This window comes from Propithecus coquereli, unplaced genomic scaffold (genome assembly GCF_000956105.1).
Source record: "Propithecus coquereli isolate 6110/MARCELLA unplaced genomic scaffold, Pcoq_1.0 Scaffold14, whole genome shotgun sequence".
Taxonomy (NCBI): domain Eukaryota; kingdom Metazoa; phylum Chordata; class Mammalia; order Primates; family Indriidae; genus Propithecus; species Propithecus coquereli.
Window position 1 is genome coordinate 8853231 of NW_012138302.1, and position 19622 is coordinate 8872852.

General features: G+C 35.8%; 1 protein-coding gene across 1 annotated transcript in view; it reads right to left on the bottom strand.

Annotated features, from left to right (window-relative positions):
* Positions 1 to 19092, bottom strand: part of HOOK1 (hook microtubule-tethering protein 1) — an 83391-nt gene extending 64299 nt beyond the window's left edge. The window contains exons 1-5 of the mRNA XM_012639333.1: positions 18794 to 19092; positions 12983 to 13068; positions 7076 to 7148; positions 3772 to 3822; positions 2458 to 2590 (exon numbers count right to left, since the gene is read on the bottom strand). Coding sequence (XP_012494787.1) covers positions 2458 to 2590; positions 3772 to 3822; positions 7076 to 7148; positions 12983 to 13068; positions 18794 to 18856 — 406 coding nt within the window. The 5' untranslated portion in view covers positions 18857 to 19092. The remainder of the gene's footprint in view (positions 1 to 2457; positions 2591 to 3771; positions 3823 to 7075; positions 7149 to 12982; positions 13069 to 18793) is intronic.
* Positions 19093 to 19622: the final 530 nt, after the last annotated feature.

Below are 19622 nucleotides of genomic sequence, written 5' to 3' on the forward strand. Positions count from 1 at the left end.
TAAATGGTTTCTTTTCTCCTAAAGAAGAAACCCTTTAGTTGTCTTATAAAAAAGAGAAAAGGAAGAAATTAGAATTAATCTTTAAACAATTATGACAATAATTATTTAATCTTAGATCCAAAAAGTTTCATTTTATCACCTACTTAGTTCATCCCAGGAAGGCTTCAAAGAAGGGACATTTACAGCCTCCTATAAACACCTTCCCGGCATTCACCAAGTCCCACAAGGAGACCTTGCATCTCACCACACACGCACGTGTGGTTAAGTCAAGGTGATGCTATCCTGACGGGAAATGAGGAGCCATGAAAAAGAGTTCTTTATATATTTGCAGATTTAAATCCATTTTAACTGTATGTGCTCCAGCTAAAATATTTCCCCAAAATTTTAAGGACTTCTTACTTCCTAATACAGTACTTTCATTGTTTCAATTATTCTTCTGGGAAACTTCTCTAAAAGTTCTCTAAATCTTCCTTTTGTTTCTGAAGACAAGAACTAGACAAAAATTCTGATGTGCACCTGACCACTAAGTACGAAGGGAGAAAAAAAAAAGAATTAACTAGAGAATGCATAGGCAATGGAATGATTTCCTTTAAGTAGGTTCTCTGGATAATGAAGTGTTTCAGGTCTACTGAAATCCTCATAAAAATAATCTCCTTCCCACCAAGATAAGTAAGGTAACCAACCAGTTCATTCTTTCAAGATTAGGACTGTTGCAGTACCTTGGAATCATTCTAAAAATCAATTCTCACTGCAAAGCATAAAAGTGTGGAAGCTGTTTCATATCCTGGATGTGTTTTAAAATTTCAATTCAATTACTAATAATTTTTTTTTTCATTTATTTGCTCACACCCAAAAATTGAGAATCCAGATACATACCCTCAAAAATAAATCCAATTAGATAATCCTGATTTTTCAATAATGAAAATGAAACTATTCCTTTATATTTACTACACGTTAAACATTTATTTATAGATCTAGAAATTTAATTTCCTTTTAAAAACATGAGGAAAAATTGCTTTCTAATGCTTACAACTAAATTATTAAAATACTACATATTATATCAAAAATTGTAGGATACAGCAAAATCATCACTTTAAGGGAAAATTATAGCTTAAAATGTCAATTATAGCTTAGAATAGGAACAGACGATTAATTCATAAGAGGACAGAAATAGACATAGGAACAGAAATTAAATAGTAAAAGCAAAATAGAATCAAAGCCAAAAGTTGGTTCTTTGAAAAAGACTGACAAATCTGGTAAGATTAGGTAAGCAAAACTAAGTTTAAAATAATCAGTAATTAAAATATGAAAAAGCCATTATTCAAAAGAAAAAATTAAAAGGATGACAATTATAAGAGAAAATTACTAGATTTACAAGTGGATTACTATTTGTAATCTGTGATTAAATATTTAGGGAAGTTTCAAGCTTCCATGAGCAAATGTCCTTCACTTTTATGAAAAATTCAACAACTAGATCTTTGACATTATCTATAAGTGAAAAATAAAAGCCTACATAGAAGTACTGACTTGCCATAGAAAAAAATAGCTGGTTGATGATAGAGATGGACTAATATCAAATATTCTAATACCCAATCACTGTCCTTTTTTAATTGATAAACTATAACTGATTCCATGTATTTTATTTTTTTCCTTTATGAATTTGTTCTTGCTGAATTTATCCTGTTTCATATCCTTTCTTCATTGGTTAATGTTAAATGTGTTAGAATTCTAAGGTCCTGCCTTGAAGTATTTTGCAAACTTAAGCACCCAACATCATTCTTTTATAAAGGTGGTGTTTGAAAGTTTGGACGAATCATGCAAAAAATATCCAGTATCAAAACTCTCACCACCCAGAAGCACGCAAGGGAAGGAGATTTGGGTCTGTTCAGTTGATCATTTTATTCATTATTACATGTAACCAAAAATAACCTTTTTGTATTCAGTAGGATATGGGTATGTTTGGAGATACCAATATAATGCACCATTTCCATTTATATAATGAGGCCACTTTTCTGGAGGATATATTGGACAGATATTCTTCTGAAAAGAATATTATCTGAAGAAGCCTGAATTATAATTTAGTGGCTGAATATTTATTTATAAAAAACTGAATTAACCTAAGGTTCTATCTTACGTGTGAAATAGATAATGTATCAGATGAAAAAGTACAATTTTCATTAAATATCCACTATATCCTAAGCATTGGATATATTAAACTAATTAAATTAAAATACATTTAATTTAGCCACTGAATATGAATCTCAGAATCCAAATACAAACAGGATATTTAAAGCATGTAGCTTTCTATGGCAGAGCTGGGTTAGGATTCAGATCTTCTGGTTTACATTTCAGGGTGCTTTCTGACAAGCTGTAATAGTAAATTTTAATGCTACCTTTTACAGCAACGTAAGTTGTTTCTAGAAAGTAGAAATTCTTAAATGATTGAAATTCACTTACCTTGCTTCCTTTCACAGTTGACCGCACAACCTAAAATAAGCTGAAGCAGTCTCCCAAGCTCCACAGAATCTGAACATTCAGTTATTTGGTTTAAATCAGGGATAAGTGCTTCAGAAATCTGCTGCCCTAAAAACTGCGATATCAAAATAACAAGTTAGATCACTCATTTATGTAGGCTACAAAAAATCTGCTACATTTAATAACGTTGCAAGGAAAATATAATAGGTTCATGAAATTATTCAGATAAACAAATATCAATAATTATTGATTAAAACCAGTTAGCAATATTCAGGAAACTTCCCAAAATTTTGAGTAACCAACCAAAAGTAACTATATTTGCTTTTGATTTTATACCAAATATCCTTTGATTCCAATGTCAGAGATAGAGATCTGTTTAAGATGCATCTGGCCTAGTCTACTATGACAAAACTTACACCTTTCCATTAAATAATAAACAGGCTTATGTTAAGCCAAAGGATATTAATATTTTGATGTGAGATCAATTAACAGAAAACCACAATATAAACCACTGCACTTTTACAAATGAACAAATCTAATAGATTAATTTTTTTCTGGCCTTATCTTTTTTTAGCTTATTAAAAAGTTTATTGGCAATAAAAAACCTTCAAAATGAATTTTAGGCCATTTAATGAATTGAAAAATTTCACAAAGTATTAAAAATTTTTGAAAGAAATTAAAAGCTTAATTGTATGACAACTTTAAAAAATAGAAACAAAAATTCTTTAAGACAAAGTCAATTCAAAAACTTCCAATCATTAAGGATTAAACTTTCTCATACCAAAAGCCCTACTAGAGAACCTGTTATGATGCTGAGTAAGAAAAAACTACTTGAGTAATGTACAATCTAATGTGACTTTAATACTATTTCATTTTGCATTTTTTCCAATTCACTGGCATGAGCATAATCTCACAGTACGTCTTTGCTTCTGTTTACATTGGAAAAAAAATGTCAAAATAGTGCTTTAAATAGGAAATTACTTCAATTAATTATAAAGTCTACTTGTAGCATTGCATAAAATCAAATCATATTAAAGATGAAGGTAATTCTACTTGAGAAAATAATTTAAAGATATCAATATGCAAGCAATGTTATTTTACAAATCAATATATCTAAGTTTAAATCTGTTTATTTTCACAAAAATTGAGCTTTAAAAATGGCAATAAAACAATATGTTCCAATTATGAATTATATTCCAGTGAAATGTTATAAATAAAAAGCCAAGTCATTTTTCAGTGTCAATATAATTATCATATAGCATTTTGTATTTATTCAAAGTCAGATAGTTTTCATACCTCATGGTAATAACTCATAATCCCTTGAAGAATCTTCTTTAAATTATTAGCCTAATGTGAAAAAAAGAATATAATTCTTACTTCATATTAATGGAAAACATTTATGCCAAGATAAATGACAATGAAAACTTTCCACTAATAAAAATGACAACAAAAACATTAGAGTTCTATAAATAAAAACACATTAATTTTTAAACATTAGAGATTTAATCAGTTTTTAATTAGCTAGAGTGATTTTATCTAAAAGGAGCCAAAGTAAATTCAAATGCCCACTTTAAAGATTTATTTATGAGCATGTCCAACTCTAGCCATGAGTCAGTTAACAGGGTTTAATTCTCTCCTGCCACAAAAAATCAGAAAACAGGACAAAATACATGAAACAATTGTTTTTAAGCTTTAGACAACAGGCAGCATAGAACCCCGCTTTCTGAAACAAGGAAAACAAAAAAGATGAGCCCTAAACTAGTCTAAAATTCTGAGGCAATTTTCAGACTATAGCATAGGGAGGTGGGAAACAAACAAAGCCTGTTGTTCTGATTGAGCAGGGAAACATAAGAAGTTCAGGAAGGCCAAGGCAGTTAGAATTTGTAGGGCAGACAGATGAAGACATGGGAGCTATGGAGAAAAAGAGAGCCTGAAATCTGTGTAATGGTTCCTTTGACCCTTAGGCTAAATAACAATTTGCAAGTGTATAGGTGAAACTCCAGGTTATTTCCAAACTCAATGTTCTTTCCAAGGAGAAAACAATCCAGGAAACTGTAAACTGAATTCTCAAAAATTACTATACAGGCCCAGAAATTTCTGAAATTCCACTAGCCAGAGTGAAGAGACTACGCTATATGCATAAAGCATTCACCAAAGACCCCAAAAAGGTCAAGACTAGTAGTAGTGGGTCTAATTCACCCCTACAGTAAAGAGTAACTTTAGATCTACCCCTGCCAAGCCTAAAAACAAGTCTTGAAGGATCAAACTGAGTCACAAGCATCTTAACTGCTTGTAAGAACAAAGTCTAACACTCTTTAAAGAAATATCAAAAAAAAAAAAAACCAACACTCAATAACAAAATGCACAATGTCTAATATCCAATAAAAAATTGCTACATGTGTGAAGAAGCAAGAAAATATGGACTAAAATTAGGAGAAATCTCAGTCAATAGAAATGGGCTCAGAAATGAAAGATGAAAGAATTGGAAGACAATGTTAAAACTGCTAGTTTAAAAATGTTCAAGGATTTAAACAAAACAGGAACATAAGAAAAGAAATAGAAATTTTTTTTTAAAAAGAGAATCAAATAAAGAGATTGTCAAACTGGATTAAAAGCAAACCCAACTATTAGATGTCTACATGAAACACTTTCAATATAAAGACACACACAAAGAAAGGAGAAAGAAATACCAATGGAAAACACAATCATAACAAAACTGTAGTGGCTATAATAATATCAGACAAATTTGACTTCAAATCAAGGAATAACAACAGGGATAAGGAAAAGCATTTCGTAATGATAAATGGATTCATTCATCAAGAAGATATAAAAAGTATAATGTGCAATCAACCTAATAACAGAAATTCAAAATACATGAAGTAAAAATCAACAAAATTGAAAGGAGAAATCAACAAAACCACAATCATCATTAGAGATTTAAGGAATCCTCCCTCCATAACTGATATAATAATTAGGCAGAATATCAGTGAAGATATAAAATATATAAACAGCACTATCAACAAACTTGATATAATCCACATTTATAGAATGGCAGAATACATGTTGTTTTCAGGTACACATGGAACATTCACCAAGATAGACTAGTAAGTAAGTCATAAAGTAAGTCTCAGTAAATGTAAAAGAATTTCTCAATACAGAGTTTCAGACCAAAATAATTAATTAGGTTAGAAATCAATAAATAAAAGTATCTGGAAAATCTTTAAATATTTTGAATCTGAATTACCTACTTTGGATTCACCCACAGGTCAAAGGAGAAACCACAGGAAAATTACCAAACATTTTGAAATGAATGAAAATTAAGAGCACAGTATGTCAAAATGTGTGAGATGTGGCTAAGGCAGTGTTTAATATTAGAAGAAAAAAGGGCCTAAAATTGATTAAATTGCCATCTTAAAAAGCAAGAAAAAGAAAGGCAAATTAAGTGGAAGAAAGAAAATAATAAACATCAGAGAGAAAAATCAATGAAATAGAAAACCTAGGCTAGTCTTGGAAAAAACTAAATAAAATTGAAAAACATCTAGCCAGATTTATCAAGGAAAAAAATACAAAAGACACAAACAATAGCAGGAAAGGAAAAGGAAACAACACTAAAGATCATATAGTCACTAGCAAATTATTAGCATAATAACACAGTTAAGAACTGTATACACTGGCATGGTGGTTCATGCCTGTAATCCCAACACTTTGGGAGGCTAAGGCGGAAGGACAGCTTGAGCTCAGGAATTCAAGACCAGCCTGCGTAACATAGCAAGACCCCGTTGTCACTGTGCAGGATGACGCCACGGCACTCTAGCCTGGGCAACAAAGTGAGACACTGTCTCAAAAAAAAAAAAAAAAAGCAATAAAATTAAAAAATTTTTTTCATGAAGAAATTGTATGCCAACAAATGAGACAATATATATGAAACAAATGAATGTCCTACAAGACACAAGTAAACTGATTTAAAAAGAGAAAATCAGTAGTACGGTTTCTTATATGGTTAAACATATACTTACGCAGCTCAGCAATTCCACTCAGGAATTTACCCAAGAGAAATTACCTATGCGCTTATACAAAGACTGATACATAACTGTTCATCATTGTTGTATTCATAATAGCCAAAAACAGAAACAATTCAAACATCCACCAACAAGTGAACAGCTAAAAACGAATTGTGCTATATCAGTGTAATGAAATATTACTCTCCCAAAAAAGAAATGATTACTGATAAAAGCAACATGAATGAGTCTTAAAAGTACACTGAGTAAAAGAAGTAGACACAAAGAGTACATATTATATGGTTCCATTTATGTGGAATTCTAGAAATGAACTCCATAGTGACACAAAGCAGAACTATGGCCCCCTAGGGCCAGGCTTGGGGTGGGGATTAATAGAGAATGGGCATTAAGTGCATGTTTAGGTTAAAGGAAATATTCTATATCTAATTATATCTAATCTGACAGCATATATGTGTCAAAGCTCAAACTGTACACAATAAAATGTATTCATAAATTAATTTAAAAAAATATTTAGTTGAGGCTTAGTGCTAATTTTAAGACCACTGTTTGGATCAAGTGCTTCTCCCATTCATTCTGCATACCTTTATTCTCCAGTTATCCCCAACATCCTCTTTAATTCGGCTTAACCAAGATTCATTGAACCAAGCTGCATCGCTAAAACAAAAAAATAAATGGTAAACATTACATTACATAAACAAACAATACCAAACTGAACCAACAGAGAAAGTCACTTTGTACCTTAAAGCCTATCCTTAATAAGAATAGTAAATATGATTTACATAGTAATATTATAATTTCTTATATTAAATTATTTAAGTCAATAACACCTTCAATTTAACAAACATTTACTAAATATTTAATACTAGGTGCCCTGCTAGCAGGAAGATGTAAAAGTCCCAACCTTGAAAAGGTAAAAAAGACAAGCAACATTTTCATTAGTATCTACTACGTATCAAGCACTGTGCTTGATGTTTTTCCATGTTACTTCATTCAAAGATCATAGTAACTTGGCAAAGGATCTATTATTACTCCCAATCTTACTACTCATGGAATTGAGGATGACAGCATCTAAGTAATTTGCCCTGAGTGATACAAGGACATGACAAAGCCCAGAATAAATCTATTTGATTGAGTAGAATTAAGTAGAATGAATTTAAATGAGAAACCTACAAAGATAAGCTTAGTTTGAATTAGAAGTCCTATATTGATATTGAAAGCAAAGACCAAGAATTTCTATACCAAGTTTTTGTGTATTTAATAAAGTTTTGAAGAACATTTGACTATATATAGTGAACTATACTAACAGACTATATTCCAAACAAATATTTGGATGCTTGCTCTGAGTAAGGAATTAAACAAGATTAATATGAAGATGAATAATTTACCATTTTGAGTCTTAGAGAAATAGCTATTAAAGGAGGAAAGTAAAGAACACAAATAACTACACTCCAAGGAGGAAGTGATAACTGCTCTAAGAGTGAAACAACTACGAAACCACAGAATATTAGTGCTAGAAGAGGTCTTAAAGGTCTCATCTAAATTTTAACTTTACAGATAAGCCAACTAAAGTGGGGGAAAACATTAAAGAAATTTTTTTCCAAGGTTGTATCTTGAATTTTAAAATGCAAAACTGAAACTTGAACACAGTGCCTAGCTTTTCAGAAATCATTCTGCCTCAGGTGTTCTAATACAGAAGCTATCACTTCTGGCTAGGGTAAGCAAAAAACGGCTTCATTTTTAATTCATTTATTTGAAATTCGTAACCATTTCGTTTTTATTTATAATTGACACATAATTTTATATAACCATTTTGTTTTGAGCAAATTAATATTAATTGTGCTCAACTTCTCCTAGATGTTAAGGCTACAATTATCAAAATAATTTATCTAAATGTGTAAATGATATACTGCTAACGAAGTAGTTATCTAAAATGACTGAATTTAGTTAATGAGCCTAGCTGTCAAAATAAATTTATTTTTTTTTACAACAGATTAATAAAAAGTCCTAAACAAAAGAAGTATATGCCAGCTGTGATGGTTAATTTTATGTGTCAACTTGGCTAGGCCACAGTGCCCAGATATTTGGTCAAAAACATCTGGACGTTGCTATGAAGATATTTTTTAGATGAAATTAACACTGAAATCAGTAGACTTTGAATAAAGCAGATTAACCTCAATAATGCAGGTGGGCCTCATCCAATCAGTTGAAGGCCTTAAGACTAACCCCCCACCCCACCCCAAAGCAAATTCTGCCAGCAGATGGCCTTCTGACTCTGCCTGCTCTTCTGCTGGGTCCCTGGCCTGCTGGCCTACCTGCAGATTTTGGACTTGCCACAGTCCACGATCACATAAGCCAATTCCTTAAAATAAATATCTCTACACAACTTATGTGTTTGTATACACATATACACATAGGGTATATGTTTATATACCCTATTGGTTCTGTTTTTCTGGAGAACCTTGACTACTATACCAGTCTTTTAACTGACCCTAAATATCTAAGTTTATTATTCTATGCTATAAATATCTTTAGAAATTGGATCTACAGATAACCTATTTTTGCTATCTAGTTTTTCCAAGATAATTTCTCCTTGTCTTCCCTTCCATCCCATCTCAACTTTAGCCCTGAGAAATACTTTCTACCTTCTCCATAAAAATTATATCTCCCATTTGCTTTCTTATAAACAAATTCACCCTTCTCAAACAGTTATAATGGCAGCCAGTCTTTGTCACTATTAAACTTGATATCCGACCTCAGAAATCTCTGGACATATCTTTTTTTTTCTTTTTTACGGCCTCATCTACATGTCTTAATTTGACTCTTAGCCCCCAACAATGAGCTCTTTTTCTCATATTTCCCAGAATGTCAATGACTCTCAAGGGACAACAAATATGAAAGAGGACATGTGTCTAATGAAGCAAAATATGGTCCAAGTATTTTCTAATAAACCTAAGTGATAATCATTACATGACTTTGTTTTAACTCCATCCAGGCATTTGCCTTCAACAATTTTACCAACTAAATTCAGGTAATAATGAATACAAACCTGTTACTATAAACAACACAGTTGTGTCGCTTCCATGGACACCCTGAGACTATTCTTGAATAATCAAAAAATCTTTTGTGCTTAACACATGAAACTGTTATTTGTACTTGGGACATACACAGCTAGACTTTCATTTTATTAGTACCCCAAAGTAAAAATGTATCAGGAGGGGTTCAAGATACTAGATTTCAAAGATTATAGATGATAAAGGCAGTGGCTTTGGAGTCAGACCAAACTAATGCAAATCCTAGCTTTGCTATTTGCTCATTATTTGACCTTCCAAAAGCAATGTCAACTCTCTATGTCTCTGGCCTCATGTATTAATTGATGGCAAAAGTAATATCTACCTCACAGAGCAGTAAAAATTGAATAACATATTTAATGGGGTCTACAATATATTTCATAAATACTCAGATGCTGGATATCATGGTTTATCATTTTAAATGATCAAATATCTGAATTAACAAATATTAATAAATGCATTATGCTTAAGGTCTCTGAATATTCTATGTTCTCTGTTTCATTCTACTCCTTCCTGCAAAAATGTCTAGTCAAAGACAACAGCGATAGAGAGATTATCTGGTGCTTAAAGTGACAAAGCTAAACCCTTCTTTTGAGGAAGTCGCACACACTATTTATAGGTTTTCTGGGTTGAACTGTGTCCTAAAAAAAGATGTTTAAGTCCTAACCCCTGTGAACATGACTTTATTTGGAAATAGGGTCTACAGGTATGAAATCAAGGTTAAGATGAGGTCATACTGAATTGGGTTGGGCCTTTATTCAGGTTTTAAAAATGACTTAATTGATAGGAGCCAAGCATTCTGAACATGGTTCTGAATATGGTGTTCTTAGAAGACACACAGACACAGAGGGAAGACGGCCATGAATACAGAGACGGAGATTGGAGTTATGCTGCCATAAACCAAGGAATGCCTGGGGCCACCAGAAGCTGGAAGAGGCAAGGAATGATCCTCTCCTGGAAGGATGGGAGGGATCAAGGCCCAGCTAATACCCTGATTTAGACTTCTAGCCTCCAGAATTGTGAGAGAATTAATTTTTGTTGTTTTAAGCCCCTCGGTGTGTGGCACTTTGTTACAGTAGCCCTAAAAAACTAATACAGGTGTAGTTATGGGTTTTACCCATGTGTTTTTTAAATAACAGCAGCTTCTACATGCACTTGAAAAAGAGGCACATATTACATAACCAAACTAAAGGTAATAATTGCAGAACTGTAGAACCCTAGCAATAACTCCATGACTCCCCATGTCTAAGTTATATAGTTTGGATGCCACTGAAGATTTTATTATTTAAAAGCGTATCTGCCCCTAAGTAATTGAAGAATTATTGGTTAAATTTTGCCACTTCCTTATAAAGCAGAGTTTCCCTTCTCACCTTGAGTAACAACTTTGATGTGATTTGATGTTAGCCACAATAGCCATCAATGCAATACGCTATAAATTGTAAGATATGTAAAGTGCTCTGAAATGTTCAGAGAAATATGGTAAAATTTGCCCTTTTAACAGGAATATGATACACTGGTACAACTAGGGAAAAATGTATGCTGTAAGTCTCGGTATTCAGGATACGGACTTCTGAAAAGCTCCAAAATTGGAAAGAGATTATAAAAGAAAAATAAATTGAAAGTGGCCCTTGAATGATAACGAGGCACAGACACCTAAAAACATGTAAAAACGGGCAAATGGAAGCAAAAAACAAAGAGGAAAAAAGAGAGAGAGAGAGAGATTCAGCATGACCCAATTTTAGGTCACTGGTCATTCGTTTAATGAAGATGGAAAACTTTCTAATTGGCTATTTTATCTTTCCTGCAGAAAAGCTATTAGAAGACAATAAAAGACAAAAGTGAGAACAAAACAAGAAAAAGCAGAGACAGAGAGGATCAGCATTCACAGCATGATTCAACAGATTGTGGAAAAATTAGTTGTTGATAAAGGATACAGTTCAGCTAAAATTTACCTGATCCCACTATAAACATCAGGTACAGTGCTAGCATATATAAGTCAAAGAGCCATATGCACCACATCATGGTTTAAAAAAAAAAAAAAATGATCTCTTTTATTGTATTGTGGCATAAAGCTACTAAAGCCCACCAAAACATGTAGAAATGACATCTTTGGATGGGACTGCTGAAATGAGCAAATGCATACCGGCTTTACATTCATACCAACCATTTTGTAGCTGCATCTACACTAATACCCACAATATATCGCAATGAGAAGGCAAGGTGTACATTCTAAGGAGAAAAAATAATGACTTTCCTGACACGTTGAAAAAGAGCTATGTTCAGAATGCTTGGCTCTGATCAATTAAATCATTTTAAAATCAATCAGAATATAAATGAATAAAACATTTAAGAAATATTTTTTAAGAAAAAAAGAGAATAAGGCATATTTTAGAATGACTACCCCCTCTAAAAGTTAACATGTTAAGCTTGCCTTTTAAAGTGTTAATCATGAGTTAATCATAAAATCTGTCTATTCACATTAGATCATTTCGAAGATTCCAAATAACTATAATTTTTATATCATTTTAAATTGTTTTTCTAAGAAAGGCATAGGATTTTTGCTAACCCATCTACAGGATTTTCAATGTCAATCACAGCAAACCTTTACAAGATGATGGTAACAATTAAATAAACAATCCCTGACTATAAAACAATGAGGCAGGGATAGGATTCTTGTTTCGAAGTAAGCTGATGTAAAGTCACTATGGTTTAATAAATTATGAGTACAGAACTGGCTCTGTTTGTCCTACTGAGGGTACAGTTCATACTGTAAACTATAAGTTTAATTTTTGCACAATGTTTGGAAAATATTAGGAAATACTGAATTTGGGAACTTCTGATATTATATGATTACATAAAATGGGTCTAGACCAAACAGAATCACTTTATCAGTTAAGGTTCCCCAGCATCTGTGACTTTAAATTTCACTCAATCCTCATTTCATTATTGGCAAATTCAAAAATTAATATAATTAATTCAGAAGTACATTTTAAAATGTAACACTTTAAAATTTTTTCCAAGTCCAGTATTTTGTGCTTTAATAATCTCTAAAATAATCTCCATGCACTGATACTTTAAAATAACAATAGTATAACCAAAGAAAACATTATAAACAATTATATCATCCGACGTGTTTCTTTTACAGTAGTTACAATCTTGTGAACATGCCCAGAACAAGTTTAAAATGACATCTCTTGAATAAATAAGAATCCAGATCATTCGTTTAATTAAGATGCATCTCTGTGAACAAACGAGGAGTAATTTTTTTGTTCCCTAGTTACAAAAATGCCTGGGTACCATCTGCCTGAATATGCCATTGAATAAGATAAAGTTTCAATAATCTTTAGAATTCAAGTCTAAGTTTTCTTCCTTGCTATTGGGTTTACAATTCTTTTCAGGCAGAGTTTGAATACTACTCACATTTGATGAAGAACTTGTGCCATGGCAACTCCGTTAGTCAGCTGTTTCACATCTTGACAGGGCGAGGCAGTATTAAATGTCTGCAGCTAAAATGACATAAAGCAAATGACCTTACTGCTCCTTTACACCTACAGATACCTGTTTTGTTTAAAAGCAAACCCTGCCAAACACACGCAACTGTATTAATAAATTTCTATGGCTGTGTAATATTTTTATAAAAATAAACAGTTCGTATTTCATATAATCATGCCTAAGATAACATAAACACATAATACAAAGCCCAAGGTACAACTCTGGTCTTGCGTTCCCCCTATTTTTAGCAGATCATCAGAAAAATAACTTTAAGATAACCCAACATTCACATCTTAAAATTTCCCCCATAACATCTGATAGGAAAATAAAGCCTAGAAATGTTAAGTCTAAAACTACTTACTATTTATCCATGAGCTCTGAAATGAGATAGGACTTCTGCTTACTATCAAACAATTACCTTATATCATGAAGTGTAAGGCCTACCCACCATATAGCTTCAATAAAGAGCTGAGAGGAGAAAAAGGCACAAATTGTTTCTAGACAATGTGGTATGATGTATGGTAAGCATGACTGTAGTACACACAAAATGTTCTGGAAAAATTAGCAGTCAACTAATTTAATTAGGGTTTGTATTTAGGAAAGAGTTCTTGGAGATGATTCCTGAATAGATCTTGATGGATAAGCAGCATATTTTCTAAGTGAAGAAAGAGCCAGGGTAAGAAAGCTTCAGGAAATAGGAATATAAAACTACAGATATAAGAGATGGTATTTTTAGGGAACATGTTTAGTATCCCTGGATTTCAGTGCAAAGAAGGATGGGCAAGGAGTGCCAACCAAGAGTGTTAAAGAGACAGGTTGGGGTCTAAAGGGCCACAACAAGAAGCTTGCACATATTTTATCCTTAATGACATCATCTATATAACAGGAAATAATAGAACAGTTTCTACTGCACAAGACTGTTGGGAGAATTAAATGAAATAGCAAATGTATACTTAGATCAAGGGCTGGCACGTGCTATGAGCTCAAGAGCTGTTAGAACATTAGCAATGAGGTACGGTTTGTCAAAGTGTGGGGTCTAGGAACAATACATATCAGAATTTCTAGACATATCGAACAAGAAAATCCCGAAGTGATTCCTAGGCACATCAATTTTTGAGAACCATTGCTCTGGGTGAAGAAGAATCACTGAAGAGTAATAAGGAAGACAGTGACATCTTTAGTACATTTTGGAGAGCAGCATAGTAACACAAGGTAGCTTTATGCTTGAGTCAGGGAGACCAGTTAGAAAGTTCCTGCAATGGTCCTGTTGATAAAAATAGATAGCTGAGAAGTAATTAGCGTGATGTAGACTGAAAGGACAGGATAAATTCATGGAATATTTAAAATATAAAAAAAGAAAGATTTTGAAATTGGGTGGATGTACAGGGAAGAGAAACCCCAGGGTTTAGGGCATCTTCAAAGGGAAAACTGTGGTTTCTACTTTTCAGCCCTTCCTACTTACACATTTACTTTTAATGTGTAACTTAAAAGTTACATCATTAACTTTTTATAAAATGGATATGATTAGTGATTTTAAAAGGACAATTTCAGAGGCACAGAATATTAGACAAAATAGTAAAGAGATAAGTATAACGAGTACATATGCTAAGGAGTTGTCTCCTTGCCCACCGTGCTCAGATTGAGATCAATTTCTCCTTATAGCCATGGACACTGGAGTGCCTTTTGGAAGTTCTTAAAATAGATATACAATAAAAAAGAATGTAATTTTGTTTGGCTAAATTGAAAGGCTCATAATCAAGAATAATAAATTAAAAAGCTCAGTGGGTGGAGTGAGGCCAAAGCAGAGGGACAAAAGAAAATGTGTTCCTTCATACTTCAATTCACAAAGTCTTTTTAGTGAGTGACCCAAAAAGGACAGACAGCACTTCCACAGGTGTCCACCATTAAACACAGTTTCTGGCAAATAACGGTCTTACTTTCTTCTTCTATATTTTTAAATAAACCAAACAATCAGAAATATGGAAATGCTGTTCACTAAGTTGCTTCAATACAAACATCACAGAAATCAAGTAAGATGGGGTTTTCACAACAGATAACCAAAAAAACTCAATCTTGGATCTACTCTTCATATCTCCCCCTCTAGCTCCTCATTTCAGAAAGACAACCATTGTTTTGAGTTTTAAGATCTTCTAAAAAACAATTTGACATTTAATACTTTTCTTAATTTGGGTATATATGTGTTATTACTTTTTCCTTCGCTTGCTGTCAAGGTCAAAGAATGCAAGAACCAAGAGAACCACTAAAAACCATTTGGTGCAACCCTTTAATTTTTGAAAGTAAAGTCCAAAGATATTAAATAAATTTCCAGTGTCACAGAGCCAAGCAGAAGAATTAAATTTATCTTCATACAAATTTATCTTCAAACTCTCATACACTTCTTCCATCATGTAAGGGATGGCCACATTTATCATTTTGCCCTGAATTTTCTGCTAAGTAGCAGTACAACATTTCTAAGAACTAATTATTTTAAGAAGGTGAGTTCCAAATCATAAAATGCAGTATTTTTGTTCAATTTCAAAAAGAGGCATCCCTTCACCTAACCAACCTCTCTTGATGACTTCTTTAATTATGTCAGTGTTGGCTCCATTTTCCTCCTACTGCTAAAAGAACAGAGTTACTCCCATCTGTCTTCTTACCTCCATGATTTGGCCCCATCATAATTTTTTTTTAAAACCTTACATCTTGTACTACTTCCCCTCAACACATAACATTACATAGTATGGTAGGGTGCACATAAAAGAGCCAGGGGTATCATGACAAATGTCTATCTTCTACTACCTCCCTTCAATCTATAGCCAAAGGAGAGAGACCATTTACACTACTGCAAGTGGCTCTTCCTTGCATCTGGAAAACTCATTTCCCTGATTTCTACTTGCTGAAATCCATCAATCCTCTATGATCCAGTTAAAAATTCACCCCCAGGTATCTACAAAACCTACAGTTTTATCATACTTAATAGTGAAATACTAGTCTCTGAGGTCGGAACCAAAACAATGATATTTATTATCACCACTTTGATTCTTGTTGTATTGCAGATTCTAGTCAGTGTTCTTCCTTCCAGGGATAGAGCAGAAAACAGTTCAGGCAAGGGCTCTGATCCCAAGGAACAAACTGGATGACTTCAGAAAGCACTATGCATTATATATAAGACAGAAGTGGTTAACAAGTTACACTGGGATAGGGGGAGGTGGGGCGCAGGGACAAGTAGGACTTTAGAAAGGGCTGTCACAGAGAGTCCCTAAAAGGCAACATCAGACCCAAGACCTGAATGATGAGAAGCAGCAAGCCACTGGAAGAACCAGAAGGAAAATTTTCCAGGTAGAGGAAATAGAAGTTAAAATTTCCTTGGAGAAGTGTTACATAAGGTGAGCTTGAAGAAAGTTTGGGAGGTGAGGTAAGATCAATAACGTACTGGCCGGCTAAGGCAAAAAAAAAAAAAACAGTAAAGTTCCCTGGAAATCATCTAAAGAGGTAAAGAAAAGGCAACAGACAGGTGCCCAGAAGCCAAACAGAAGATAATTTCACAAAGGAAGCATCAAGTAAGTAAAGGATAATATAACACTTGTTGAATTTGGCAAACTGGTAATGAAGCGAAAGCCTTACAGAAAAGAAACTCAAGTGCAGTGAGTTAAAGAGTGAATGAGAGTTAAGGAAATATTAATAAAAATATGAGTATGAAAAAAACTCAAGAAATTTTTCTGTGAAGAAAAGGGGAAACAATGTGGTTTTAATGTGGAGTGGCGGCTCCTTGTTTTCTTTTTAAAAGGGGGAATATTTGAACAAGTTTATACGTAGAGAGAAAAGAGACAATGAAGAGAAAGAAGTTGTAAATACAGAAAGGGGATAAAAGACAGAGCAAAGTTGTAGAAGAGGTAGAAGGGACTGAGTCCAAAGCCAGAGCTAAAGATAAGACGGTGGTCATTTGTCCAAGGGGAAGAAGTGCTAGGGGCTCCAATAAGTACTCATAAAGTTTTGCTAAGAGAAACATGAAAGGCACTGTCTGATTACTCTTAAGCATAAAGCTTGGCAGTGTTTGGGGAAAGACGCATTTGACAGTAGCAGCATTAGTACCAGCAATAATTTGCACAGTCAGTTTTCTCCACAGTGCTCAGCAGCCCAAGAGAGAACTGGAGAAGCAAACAACCATTTTACTCTGTCATCTATGAGTCCACACCATTTGGTTTATAATATTTTTGCAGCTTTTAAAGAATTTTGCCTTCCACTATAATTATACACAACTCTGCCTACCACTCCACTGTCTTCTTCAGTGACAGCACTAAATCGAAAGTCAATAAATTCTAGGTAAAAGAATGGATACAGTCACACAGTATTTAAAATATTGCAATATAATTCAAGATAATCCTGTGCTTCTCCACCATCTCACATATAAGTCAATGACATCATAAAGACTAAGTTTACCACTTCAGATGATGTTTAAAACAACAGTGTAACAGATTAGGATACACCCCTTAATTAATCACTTGTTTTAACAAAACAAATCATTAAAAGTAAATGTTGCTTTGTTTAAAGCAATACGTTTTAAACAAAAATACAGCTGAACAGTTAGCTAATTGCTTTTAACTCAGAAACCCTAGATACTTGCATTCCACTTGAAGCAAAAGGCATTTACTTCCAAAGTGTAAAAAGTTGCTTTAAATTATGGATATTTTCAGTGGACTTCACATACTTCCATAAACCCTCCAGATTTCTCATTCTTTGGAATTAGACGCATTAGGAGATCTCTAGGGAATCTCATCAACCAATTACGCTTACTGATCCAGTCTGTTCACATTCCAATTCTGTACACACTCCCCTACACACAATTAAACAACTGGTTTGGGATAAGCATCAGCAACACCTGTGGACCATCAAGTGCCATCCTTGCCCAATAGGGGTTAGGAACCACACCTGAATGCCAGCTCTCTGATAGCTAAGCAACTCCAAAGGCGAGGTGTCATTTTGCTGACTGGAGTACTGAAGAATCTGGGGACAGACCTGCTTGTCCAAAACCCATCGCAAATTAACAGATATCCTAAACATGGATAAAGCGGAAACGAAAACGTCAAGTCCTTTGCTTTAAAGAGAATGCTGTCCGTTTGGGGGAGGGGCAGCGAGGAAAAAGGGAAAACGAGCCCCCACTCCCCACACATCTTTCTCTCCACACAGGAAATATGTGGAAACATCCCTTCGAAGCAGCTTCTACAAAGTCGGATGTCCTAGAGTCCTGAAGAAGCACTGATCCGGGAACGCAAACAGCCAGCCACCTCCTGGCCACCTGTGTCCAAGTAAAGCAAGGGGGTTGGGGTGGAGGATGAGGTTTTGGAGGGGGTCTTCACCCAAGGGGACGGAAGGCAAGAGAGGAGGTGATCCAGGAAGTCCAGGGCTTGGAGCGTAGTGCAAGGGGAAAAATTGGGGCAGAGGGGAGGAAAGGGGATGGGCACTTGGTTTTTGCCACAGCTGTTAGGGACACCATCCAGGTGGAATCCTCAGGCGAAGACCAGAGGCTCCACCGTCACGACCGCCCCCCCTCCCCACTCCAACACACACCTGCCCTACGACCCGCAGGTGGCACTCTCGCGGTCACGGGCGACATGAGGAGCGGAGGGCAGGGCGCGCTGGGACCACTGCGCAGGTGGCCCCGGTCCTCCTCGGGCTCACCTGGAGAGAACCGAGCACCCGGGGCTCCTCCCCTCGGCCCCCTCGCCCCCTCGCACTCACCCAGATCATGAGGCTGTCGCACAGCGACAGCTCAGGCTGTGGAAGCGGCTGCGTCTCCTCCATGGCCCAGGCAGCCGTCGACTACGTCGCGGACACCGACACCTCCCTCCTCCCGGCGCTCCTCGAGGAGCCGGCGTCGAGACCTGCTAGCCCGCGGGGAAAGCTCGGTAGCCAGGCCCAGCGCCGGCGCCGTTCACGCGCGAAACCTCGCGCAGCCGACGTCGCGGCGTAACCCCCTCCTCGTCCGCCCCCGCCTCGCTCCTGCGTTCGCCCCCTCCCCTGTCTGGGTCCGGCCGCGCAGCTCGGCACCTGAGCCCCGCCCCCTCCCCGCCCCTGCTCTCCTCTCCCCTCCCCGCCCTCCCTTCTGTCCCACTCCTACACACCTCGCCCCGCTGAGTGACCTGGGCGCGCACCAGTCACAAAGAAGCTAGGTACCCGAGGGGCGGGCAGGGCGGGGCCGGGGCGGGAAGAGAGGGAGGGGGTTGCGCAGAAGCGAAACTGATTGGACATGCCCTCGTGGGCTCTGACCAATCAATGTGAGACAAGCCGCTGCTCTGGGAGAGGGCGAGGGTGGGTGGGAAGAGGTTTATGACCTGGCAGGTGCAGTGAGGGCGAGGGTGGGAGGTTGCGCGCGGGGGAGGCGAGCGCGCGTGCGCGACGGGGATTGGCGAGGTTGAAGCTTCCTCCGGCCCCAAGGGGCAGAAAGGAGAGAAGAGGCGGCAGGGCCCCTGCGGGGCTCAGGCGTCTTCCCGCCTCCTTCTTCGCGGTACCCCGCGTCCTGGCTCCACCTGTGGAGACTCTCTTTCTGCTTCCACATTGTATTCTGAAA